This window comes from Schistocerca nitens, chromosome 1 (genome assembly GCF_023898315.1).
Source record: "Schistocerca nitens isolate TAMUIC-IGC-003100 chromosome 1, iqSchNite1.1, whole genome shotgun sequence".
Classification (NCBI taxonomy): domain Eukaryota; kingdom Metazoa; phylum Arthropoda; class Insecta; order Orthoptera; family Acrididae; genus Schistocerca; species Schistocerca nitens.
Window position 1 is genome coordinate 1,174,174,599 of NC_064614.1, and position 12,743 is coordinate 1,174,187,341.

Consider the following 12,743-nt stretch of genomic DNA (forward strand, 5'->3'; position numbering starts at 1 on the left):
TCAAATTTGTGTCTGACATCTCTAATTCCAGATAACCTATCTTGGCTAAGGGGCTGATGTCCTCGCTGTTTAGTCCCTTATGCTCCCTCCCTACCTCCCTCCCTCCTTCCCCTCCCTCCCCCCCCTCCCCCCCCCCCCTCTCCCCCCCGAACCCCACGCCAACCAAAAAATGGCTGCTGACCTTTCTTATATTGGCTCCAGAAAATTAGATGCCCTTATGGTCAACACATGCAATCTATTTTCAAACATGTTTTATTTTTTTCTTTTACCCCCAAAGTTCACCTATATGGAATCTCATACCCTCACCCATCATCCAGTTTTCAACTTTTCAGAAGCTTAATGAAGTCTAATTGAAGATGCATAATTGACATATTCCTCAGAGTGTGAACATGGTTTCAGTAAATATTGTTTCTACAGATTTCGTTGACGCTGAATCAAAAGCTTTCTGAGAGTCATAAATCATAGATATATTGAGGGCTGAACTTGTTTCTCTGTTCTGTAATTCTGTTCACAACTTGAAAGGGACCTGTTGTGCTGTATCCACTTCTAAAGCCAGCATGCTCTTTTGTTTCACTAAAATTTCATGTTTCTCCATGTGGTTGGTGATATTTAGAGAATGTCTTGCAATTCTGAAGAGGAGGCAGATAGGTCGATAGTGTTTTTCCTTCATTCCCATCCTTTCTCTTGAAGTAGAACAGTAACAGCATCAGTGCAGTTTTTAAGAATTATCTTCTTCTGCTGGCGTTCTGTAAATAATGTTGCAAAATCGATTTGTATTATTTTGCCTCCAACTTTAACTGTTTGTATTGAACCACTATCATCTCCAGGTTCCTTTTGCTTCTTTATACCTCAAATGGCTTTTAAACATCCTGGCTGTTGTTAAATTGAATATTTCATCATCTGCATTATTATCTCTCTTTATTTGTAATTCATGTTTTGACTTGTATAGACATTTCAATACTCATACAGTTTACTCTCTGTTGTTTATTATTATGCCCTATATGATATTGACTGATTAAACACTCTCTCTCTCTCTCTCTCTCTCTCTCTCTCTCTCTCTCTCTCTCTCCCCTCTCCCCTCTCCCCTCTTTAACCCCCACCCCTCCCTCTCCCCCCTCTCTCACCCCCCATCCCTCCCTCTCCCCCTCACCCCTCTCTCACCCCTCCCCTCTCTCACCCCTCTCTCTACGGCTTTACAAAAGTGAGGATATTAGTTTCATTTATATGTCCTTTTTTTTTGTAGTGGTATCCCAGCATTTATCTTGTCATGCACATTTTTCCAGAGGTAGCTGTATTTTTTATGCTTATGGTAGTTGTGTGTACATTGCACTTGCAGAATTTAGTGTTATTACATGCTCATTGATAAAATTATTCAGAAACATTTTTAATCTTATCATGCACTTATTGTAGAAGGCCATTTCCATTTTTAAGGTTTTGTACCTCAATTGGTAGAAACAGAATCCTTATAAGATTGCTTTGTTGCCTGTCTATTACAACCCCTTTTTCTCAGGAATGGGTAAACGTATCAGGTTGAAAGTTATGTGATATACTGAGATCTATGGTCCCTTGGCAGCATAAAACATTGAAGCTCCTAAGTCAGTGCAATCAAAAGGTATGACCATTTATGTCGTATTTCGATGCTCACAAACTCGCTCATCAAAACCTGCAGGGTACTTCCCATTGACCTAGAATAATGAAATTTGGCAAGAAGTAAGGTTTCACAGTACAAGTACCTAAAGCAAAAAATCTAATAATCATTAATTTGTAATTATATCACACAAAAAATATTTCTGTTGTCATTTGTTGTCCAATTTCAAGCTTGAAATTAAAACAATCCGTAGCTCTGCATTTAGGCTGACTGGGTTGCAGTGGTAAAAGTGAAACATTGGGCAAGGAATGACTTTATTGCTTGAATGACACATTTTGAAATTATCCATCATCAGTTACCCATGAGCTATTACTGATGTTCCAGTATTTTTTAAGCAGGCCTCATAGTGTGGTTGTTAGCAGAGAGAGACATTTTGACTAATATATATATATATTGGTGACTAAAATGCCGTTCGATCATCACTAAATTATGAGAGAGTTGGAGTGGGGTGATGGTGTTTGTTTGAGACCTTCTGCATTCCATTGCACTTCTTCATCTTTGCTGTGTTAGGGTTTGTATTATTTGCCACTTGCTGCCACTCAAACTTAGTAATTATGTGTTAATCCCTCCTTCCGTCCAGATAATGCTTTAATTTGTGGTCAAAGTTATTTTAAGATCTTATATAATTAAGGAATTTTAACTTCTTCTTTCTAGGTACTTAATAAAAGAAAAGGGCCAGCTGTTTGGGGACCAAGGGCACAAATAGACAGAGAAATGTACAAATATCATATACAGAAGGAGTTGTTTCACAATACCCCAAACCTTGAAGTGATGGTGTCCTCAGTAGAAGATTTAATTATGGAGGATGTAAACAGTTTGGAATGCGGAAATGCTCAGAAATGTTGTGCTGGAGTGATGCTAAGTATGATTTGTTACCTTAATTTTAAATGATAAAAAGATATATGAAAGATAGTATGCAAAAAAATTGATGTTTTAATAGGCAATGGCACTGAAGTAAGAAGCAAGTCTGTGATACTAACAACAGGAACATTCTTGAAAGGACAGATAAATATAGGTTTAGAAGTGAGACCAGCTGGAAGAATTGGTGATGCTCCAGCTATTGGACTGGCGAAAACTTTGGAGAGGCTTGGATTTTGTATGGGACGCCTTAAGACAGGTTTGTATTTGTAGAACAAAAAAAAATAGTGTAAACAGTTTTTGTGTTGATTTATAATAGTTAGCACATCTTGATTAGTATTCTCTTCTCGAGATTTTGAGAAGTCACTGATGTGACTTGGTCATCAAAATAAAACCTATATTTGTTAGAAAAACCTATTGTGTTAACCCTTTTATTTTCCTACGTGGCAGGCTAGATTTTGGGCAGTTGGTTTGAGTTGTTGGTCAAGAGGACCAAAATTCTTTCAGTGGGTGCACAATAACTAGCTACAATGGTACATCCAGGATTTTTGATTTCGTGGATTTTAGGGAGCATGTAGAATGTGGGTGTGTTAGGATGTCATAGGGGTGAGGAGGGAATGAATTCACTGGTGAGATTCTGGAAATGGCCTAAAACTTTAACCAGGGATTGGAGATTATGTTGGACTCCTGAGATGGGACCACTCTAACAGAGTTTATAGGTTGAGGAGTCAGACAATTGGCAAAGGTCATCCACCAGGTGGTCAATGTGATTCGTAACGATGGTGGTCAAGTCTTTGTCTGCAGGTAGGACAGTTAGGTCAGTAAATGTTTTGAGACTGTGCCTGGCTGTCCTTTTTTCTGCTGGGATGCGGGGAAGAATGGGGAGGCCAAGTTGGAGGGAAGGAATTCCTGGAAGATGACCAGGGGATGGTTGGTAGGGAGGGGGTGGGGGTCCCGGTTGGATGATGGTACAAATAGGGAGAGGCAGGGTTCACTGTTGGGATTAGATTGGAGGGACTGGTGGCAAGAAAGTGTTTGCATTGCAGAGTGTGGGAGAAAGAGGATAGGTCTTGGATAAGTCTAGCACAGTTAAATTTGGATGTATCTTTGCAACAACTGCTCAAAAATAACATGCTCCTAAAATAGTGTGAGCATCTTGGATTTATTTTATGTTGATAGTCTCCTGGTTGAAGCTGGGATCCCCCCCCCCCCCCTTTCTGTTCGGCGGTCCCAGTTTCTGGTGTCTTATGCACTCACTATCCGTTCCTCTCCCACTCATCCTTCCTATTCTATCCTGTTCCCAGACCATGGACGTCGCCCACCTGACTCCCGCCCTCGGGCGGGTTTACCGGTTGGGCTGCGCCTTGCGTCTCTTTGCCGTGATTTTCAGCTTCCCTCTTTGTCCTGTCTTCCTCGCTCCCTCCCCTCAACCCCTCCTTAGTTAGTTCCTCGGCCTCGAATTCGGATGGATCTCCGCCGCGGTCCGAAAGATTCCATCCCCCCGGTGGTGTTCCGTTCCTTTTTCCGCCAGATTTTGTGGGAGTTTCGGGATGCTGTTGTTTTTTACACTGATGGCTCTAAATCTGCTGATCGTGTTGGGTATGCCTTCACGTCCTCTGTTGGAACGGAAAGTCATCTGCTGCCACCTACATGTGGGGTGTTTACTGCGGAATTGATGGCAATTTCCCAGGCCCTTACCTTTATTAAACAGTCCCAACACAACCGCGTTTTGTTATGCACGGACTCGACTTGATGAGTGGCCTTCTTGCTATTGACCGGTGTTTTTCGCGCCATCCCTTGGTCTCTGCCATCCATGACCATCTCGCTGATATTCACCGTGCTGCTTGTTCTATTGACCTCCTTTGGGTCCCTGGCCATGTGGGTATCCCGGGTAATGAGCTCGCTGATCGTTTGGCTGGGGGAGCAGTTACTTACCCCCCGTTTTCTGTAGCCCCTCCTGCAGCGGATTTACGGCTTCACATCAAATCCCACTTCGCACAGTCATGGGCCAATTCTTGGGAGGCTACTCCCCTGTCTAATAAACTTGGTGCAATTAAGGTGACACCAGGCCCGTGGCGTTCTTCCTTTCGCATCTCCCGAAAGGACTCGACCACACTGTGTCGTCTCCGCATTGGCCATACTCGGTTGACCCATGGTTTTCTTTTCCTCTGGGAAAGTGGTTTTTATTCTCAGTTTTAAGGTTTTTAATCTCTCTCTGGTGTTGGGGCAGGGCGGTGAGTGTTTGGGTGTCTCCCACTGTACGCAGTGTTCGGAGATTCCCGATTCACCTCCCTGACCGAAATCTCCTCTTCTTCCCCTTTTACTGTTTTTACCCTTTTTTTTTAAGGATTGGTTAGTCTTTCTATTCCCATACGTACTTTCTACATTATAGCAGTTGTACCTTTTAAGTGACAGGTGGTCTTGCCTATGCTGCTTCAGCATAGTGTTGGGTTCGTTCTCTTGCCGACTTCCCTCATTTTGTTTTTTACCAATGACAACATGACTGCCTTTTTACGTTTTTCCCTTTTTCCGTTTTATTGTTCTGACTTTACTGAGTTGTCCCATTAGCGGAGTGGCGCATATTTGAAACAAGGGACTGATGACCTTGCTGTTTGGTCCCTTAAACCTCAACCAACCAACCAACCAACCAATGCGTGTTTCAGTATCATTTTCACTTGTTAGGCACGTATTGTCATCATTGTACTTCTCATGTACATTTCCACACAGTCGAGTGTATACAATACTCAAACCATCATGCAGAAAGACTAATATTTCATCTGCCCCTTGTTTCTTACTCTGTGAAATTCTTTTGGTTCCTTTCTGACGAAGTGTCAACTTCAGAAAGCATTGTGGTAAATATAATGCAATGTTTGTTTTGTTTGGCATTGCCATTGTCCTGCTTTGTATCAACAGCACTAGCACTGTAGCACTGTTGTGAGTTACCCTTCAGCTAAGCAGTTGGAACTACTCTCTGTAGCCTCATGCTGTGCTCACCATTGGGTACTTCCAGTCCCATCCCCTGTTGCCATTAGCAGCCAATATTGTGATTACATGGTTGACCATACACGGGGAATTGAATGCCATAAACATCATTGGTCTTTTGTGACCTCACTCTCAAGGGGTTCGTTTTCAGAAGCTCTGCAAAACTGTTTCAATGTTTATGCCTATCATCCAGTCAGTCATAAGGAGAAGAAAGGAAGCATTTCCAACAGTCATGTATGCTTCTACTAATAGTACTCCTACGGAAAGTTCACATATTTAATTCCAACAGGTACTGGAAAACATTTGTGGTCTTGGTCAAAGTCACTGGTCCTTAAGGCAGAGTACAAGGTCTATTCAATAAGTCATGTTTTAAAATTTAAAAAAATGAAAGAAATTGCCTTTGTTACTTGCATTTGAATGGCACATCACTTAGTTATTTTTCAACATAATCTCCATATAGATTAATACACAAATTATAATGTTACATCAGCATGTTAATTCCATCATCACAGAATGTTGCTGCCTGAGGCATGAACCATGCACACACACTCTTGCATGCAGTTCCTCATCATTGTCAAAGCGCTGTGTTGCAAGCCAGGTCTTTGTGTGTGGAAACAAGTGAAAATCGCTTGGAGCAATGTCTGGACTATACAATGGATGACCAAAATGCTTCCATCCGAAGCTATCTGAGATCCGTCGAATTTCAAAGGCCATGTGGGGTTGTATGTTATTGTGAATGAAAGCACCCTTAGAATTTCTTAGACTCTTATTTTGCATCAGTCTTCTTAATTTCCTTAATGTTGCAGAATATCTCTCACTATTTATTGTTTCATCACATTAGAGGAAGTTCACCAGAAGCCTGTCTGTCCCAAAAAACAATTACTACTTGCCACTTCCTCTTGACCATTAGTGTGGCTGTTGAGAGCCAAGATGCACCATTGTCTCACTCCAGCTTCTCTATTTATGTAATTTCCTTACACCATTCAAAGTCCCTGATAAATTCCAATCAGGCTCAAGACTTTTGGCTAACCTAATCACTGATCGTACTTCACAACTTGCAGGATTTTCTGTTGCAGCATACATTTTAAACGGGACAGAGTGAGGTGGGCTAGTGGTTAGCACACTGGACTCACCTTCATGAGTACGATGGTTCAAACCAGCATACGGCCATCCTGATTTGGTTTTCCATGATTTTCCTAAATTGCTTCAGGAGGATGCTGGGATGGTTTCTTTCCCATCCTTCCCTAATGCGAGCTTGTGCTCTGTCTCTAATGACCTCTTTGTCGACGGGACATTAAACACTAAGCTCCTCCTCCTCCTCTCCCCTCATTCACATTTTAAATATTCAAACAGAATACGCACCCCAAACAATCACAACCTGATGCGGAATGATTCATCAGAGGCTCTGACATCAAGATGGAGGCACTAGTGCCAGTTACGATCTGAAGTTACAATCTTTATAGCCCTCAGCCGTCCGCGGTGGTCTCGCGGTTCTAGGCACGCAGTCCAGAACCATGCGACTGCTACGGTCGCAGGTTCGAATCCTGCCTCGGGCATGGATGTGTGTGATGTCCTTAGGTTTATGTTTATGTAGTTTATGTTAGGTTTATGTAGTTCTAAGTTCTAGGGGACTGATGACCACAGCAGTTGAGTCCCATAGTGCTCAGAGCCATTTGAACCATTTCATAGCCCTCATATTAAAATTCCATCACAAACCACTTAGATGGGTTACAGAAAGACCTATCATTGCCAGGCTGGACGAGGCTCCCTTCTGCTGGGCACCAGACGCTAGCTCTGGTATTCCCAAGAGCCAAGAGAATAATCCACACTCAAGTCTCTGATTTTCCTATTTCACATTTAAATTCTTATATATCAGTAAGTTCTTGCAGCCAACAGTAATTTTCTCAGATTGAAGGAATATAAGAACATATCACTTGCAATAGCAGTATTCCTAGCAAATTTCTGTTAAGTCTCTGCTGTTCAAACCAAGCTTTTGGTGGAGTGCGTTTTTACTTGAGACTGTCTCTAGTTCTGATATGTTTCACAAGGTAGGGTGTACATAACTGTACCAAATAATATACTGCCTGATAAATAAAAAGTGAGGCTCGTTCTTTGATTGAAAGCAATAACAACTTTTTCTCATCTGCTGGCCTGCTAAGCCTAACACATCTGAGGATTTTCTTTCAAGGTTTACTCCATCAACCTTTGAAGATCCATCTTCACCCCAAGGCAATGGTTCCACTCCTCATTTGCCCTTAGGAGGGAAAGGGTGCCTCTTCCGCCAGCTGCACCATACCAAAGATGTTCTTCTCTGCCGTAGCTGCAGTTGAGGACTCTGCCTATCCCTGGCAAGGGTTGATAATGGTAAGGAAAAAGGAGAGGTTTAGGATAGGAGACAGGCTAATGATAGGTCATTGTGGGACACACTTCGTTTAGCTCCTCCCCTTTGGCCTATCTGGCATGGGTGACCCTGCTGGTAGCTACGCTACTGCCGGCATAGCCCTCTGGATCCAGAGCACACAAACCTCCTCGCCCGCGCGGATAGTGCTACATTAAGGCCGTGTACCCATTGTTCAAGAATGGTAGTAGAAAGAAATGCACCAACTACCGAGGAATCACTGTTATCACACTGACTTAAGTTAATGGAAAAGGTCACAGCAAAAAGATTGCGGAAAATTCTAGAACACCAATTAGAGGAACAATAGCATGGGTTCAGAAAAAAATAGGGGAACAAAAGATCTCATTTTATCCCTCCATCAGTTAATGGAGAAGTTTTGGGAAAAAGGAAAAGACTTGATAGTAGTATTCGTGAATTTGGAGAAAGCATATTACAGTCCGCTAAGGGATGAAATAAGGGAATGATTGAGAAAACATAATGTTCCTGATTCAGTAATTAAAAAGGTCCAGATGCTGTACAATGTTTGTGAGAGCAGTGTACAAGTAGGAGGTGGAAGATCAAAGAGAGGTGTTCAGCAAGGCAGTTTACTCTTCATTACACTTATGGACACAATCATGAAAGAAATCAAGGAAGAAGAAAATGAAGATTTCAACGCATTTGTTTTTGTTGATGAGACGGAAATGTAGGTTCAGAGCAGACTAGATTACTGGAACACAAAATTTAAAAAATTCAAGTTAACTGTGAGTAGGAACAAGACAGTGGCAATGAAGATGAGCAGGACACCCACAACATGTCACATCATACTGGAGGAGGAGAAGGTTGAATGTGTGAAAAACTTCAATTATCTGGGTAGCATCATATCACATAATGGAAGTTCCAAACTAGAAGTCTTAAACAGAATAACAAAATGATCTAGCTTCTTCCACCAAGTACGAAATATAATCAGGGACAAGGAAGTCCTTCAAAGAGCCAAACAGACCATGTATAAAACTTATCTCCTGCCAATCATGATATATAGTCTAGAGGCCTGTGCCATAAATAAGAGAGAAGAGAGTCAAATATAAGCATGTGAAATGAAGTTCCTTAGGTCAGCTCTACATGAAACTAGAAGAGGCAGGGTCAAGAATGATTATGTAAGGAGAGACCTGCAAGTGACATTTACTACAGAGGAGAGGATGAGTGCTTTGAGATTGAAGTGGTTCGGTCGTGTGAAGTGAATGCACCCGACTCGAACTCCACACTAGTATTTGGAGATGGAGGTATCAGGAAGAAGACCAGTTGGGTGGCTTAGAAAGAGAGGTTAAGGAAGATCTCAAGAGGAGAGGAGTAACATGGGATGTAATGGAGAGGGAAAAGCTATACCAGGACAGAAACAAAGGGAGGCATATCGTTCATAAAGTTCCTACTCGGCTCACTGGAAGGAAATCCTGATGATGATAAAATAAAAAGTGAAGCACTCACAAAACATGCCAGATATCACTGTAATTCCATACTCGTACACACTGTCAGTAGATATGTAAATGATTAGAGTTGCAGTTCTCTCATTTACTTCTGCACCTACTGTCTGGAACAAGTAATGGACTCCTTGTAACTTTTTGTGTCATTCCACACCTCTGACCAGATAGTAGCAGCAGTGAAAGTAGGGTATTACCATCCCATGTGTAGGCTTCCGTTAACGCCGCAACACAAGTGAATGCATTGGGGTCGGTGCCGTGACCAGGAAGCATGAACTGCAGATGCATTGTGGTCGGTGGTGAATTGCAGTTCTGCGCTACACCAGATGACCATCATAAGACCTGGGTAGAGGTCTCATTCTTCCAGTGTTTCGGAGAGAGACAGTGATGTTACTCCTGCTAAATTGGTGTGGGAGCAATTGGGTTGACTTCTGCTCAGAGCTGGTAGTGATTGAGAGAACTCTGATGGCACAGTGACACATCATGGACATCCCACTTCCTCATGTATTACCTTTCGTGTGACGGTATCATGGTGCCCTTTTCCACAGGACAATGCTTTTCCACACGTGGCACGTCTGAGTCGACTGTCTGTGTGTTGTTGAGATACCCACATGACCAGCAAGATCACCGTGTTTGTCCCCTACAGAACATGCATGGAACCAGCTCGGTCAGCAACTCTGTCCCATTGTCAGTATCCAGAATATCAATGACCAGTTAGAACAGTCATGCACCAGCTTACATTGCTGCCAAACCAAATCGGAGCAAACGTCCAGTCCAGAGATGGGTGCAACGTGATACTGATAAGTGGGCTCATACTGCCAAGTTCTTTGCAAAATTTGACTTGATTTTGTAACCACTGAAATAAAATAACGACCTCCTCAACCTGTAAAGTTTCATGTGGTTTCCTGCTCCCCATGTGAGTGCTTAACATTTTTCTCAGAAAGTGTAAATGGAATTGTGTGTGTATATTTACATTTATCAGTTACATCTACACCTACGTATATACTCCGCAAGCCACCCTAGGGTGATTGGCGGAGGGTGCGTTGTATTACCATAGTCATTTCCCTTCCTGTTCCACTCGCAAATAGAGTGAGGGAAAAATGACGGTTTGTATGCCTCCATGTGAGGCTTAACTTCTCTTTATCTTCATGGTCCTTATGTTGGTGGCACTATGACCATTTTGCAGTCAGCTTCAAAGGTCAGTTCTCTAAATGCCTAAATATTTAATTGACCTTACTGTGTCAAGTAGCATACTACTAATGCTGTATTTGAACATTATGGGATTGTTTTTCCTACTCCTTTGCATTAACTTACATTTTTCTACATTTAGAGCTAACTGCAATGTATCACACCAATTAGAAATTTTGAGTCATAATTCTTGTCTAGTGGTTGTGATGGTTTTCTTCACCATTACTGTTAGCATGTGAGCGTTGGTCAACAATGCAAAGCAAGAACAAGATGTTATAGTATCTTTAAAGAAGCAAAACTTCTGTTGTTGTAGCCAGTTGTATTAAAACATTAAATGTAGAATTTCTGTGGCATATGACATTGCTGTAAATTATTGAAAGCTCTGTAATCTTACATTAAAACATATTATACATAAGATAAAAGCTTAAAGAATCATGATATAGCAGACAATAAATACTTTAGTGTGTACCAAAATTAAATTTCTCGTTAGACAGGATTACTGAAATTTTATATTGTATTAAAAGTGAGTTGCAGTTTTGTTTTTAAAGGCTGTTTCATTTCATTCTTGAGTCAGCAGATACTTCAGGTTCTCTTCTGATGTACTTAGGAACACCACCTCGTCTTGATGGAAGGACCATTGATTTCTCTGTCTGTGTGAAGCAACCTGGTGACACTCCACCAATGCCATTTTCTTTTATGAATGAATCAGTGTGGATAAAGGTAATTATCACATTAATTTGTATTTGGTGTAAGTAAAGAATGTTTATTATAAGAAAAAAAATTCTTTTACTTGAAAAGTGCATAAGTAATACTTGAATCAAGAGGAGCTGTTACATAGTAGCTGTGTTGACAAAAGAAGTGATCTGAGAATATTTTAGATTCACTATTCATAACCGCAAGAGAGAGATGTGATACATGAGAAGCACACAGAATAGAATTGTGGAGAGAAGTTGTGGTGCAGCACTAGAACATCAGCACACTCTCTCTCTCTCTCTCTCTCTCTCTCTCTGTGTGTGTGTGTGTGTGTGTGTGTGTGTGTGTGTGTGTGTGTGTTGGTATAACTAAACATTTCACCTTTTGAAGATAATCACAGGCCATAATTCTGTTGCATAATTTATTTCTGTGTATCACCCCCTCCCCCTATGATTCTGATATAGTATGTTTGGTATATCTCCTTCTTACTTTTCTGGAAGACCTCTTTGTTCCATGCTGTCCTTCCCACACTACTCATAAAGCTGTCAGCTAGTCTTGCATGTTAATGTACTTCTTTGTCACTTCTTTCATTTTTTTAATATTATCCTTGCACTAGTAATTGAAACTTTTCATGTCTACCGACTGCTCCCCTGCCTGTATCCGGTTCACACTTCTTTGCATTAAATTTTAGGCTATACTGTTGCACAGCTTCTTCCCAAATGTCTAATTGCTTCTGTACTTCCTCCTTGTTGTTCCCCCACACCATCAAGTCGTCAGCAAGTGATATTATTGTCATTCTGTCTCCTACTTTTCTTTCCACTTGGGTAATTATGAACATAGTCATAGAGTTTTAGTTATAACCTAAAAAAATGAGGTTAAGTTATTAATTTTTGGTGTTGTCCCTTCAACTCTGTGTCATGTACTTCAGTACTTGTATTCATATTTATGGGTTTTCTGCTTCTTTTCTTGCCTTCATGTTTTGATGTCCTTTTCTAACAGCCAGTGGACTCTTTCCTTACTAATTGGTTTGTTGAACAGTGTCTATCAAAGAAGAATGAAACCATGTGACTGGCTCAAATTAATGTTTGTATCATGCCCCGAAAAGTCCATTGCATAGTGTTGCAATGATTGCAGAATAATCAGTTCAATGAATCATGCCCTCAAGCTATTCCTTAAAATACTGCATTTCAGAATATCAGTAAATGTAAGGGGTGGATTGGAGATTCTTGGTTTGGACTGAGGAGTGGTTTCAGCATGCTGAAGACATTACTCAGTCTTTAGGCATTGATTCAACAGTTTTGTGATGTTTATGCTTGTTTTATTGATTATGAAAATGTTTTTGACATTGTTAAACATGAAAAATTGATACATGTCGTAGGTGAGAAGGACTGTATGTATGTGCCATCCAACTGATTGGACGTCTGTTCTGGAACCAAAGGGATAGCGTGTGTGGTGTTGGTCAGCTGTCAGAAGTAGTGTTGATTATGAAAGGAGTTCGCCATTACTTTTCAACATCTCTTCT

General features: G+C 41.2%; 1 protein-coding gene across 3 annotated transcripts in view; it reads left to right on the forward strand.

Moving 5' to 3' along the window:
- LOC126200195 (protein MTO1 homolog, mitochondrial) overlaps positions 1–12,743 on the forward strand; it is a 93,119-nt gene that overhangs the window by 32,365 nt on the left and 48,011 nt on the right. For all 3 annotated transcript variants that reach the window (XM_049936688.1, XM_049936687.1, XM_049936689.1), the window contains 3 exons: positions 2,303–2,510; positions 2,589–2,765; positions 11,136–11,248. In XM_049936688.1, coding sequence (XP_049792645.1) covers positions 2,303–2,510; positions 2,589–2,765; positions 11,136–11,248 — 498 coding nt within the window. The remainder of the gene's footprint in view (positions 1–2,302; positions 2,511–2,588; positions 2,766–11,135; positions 11,249–12,743) is intronic.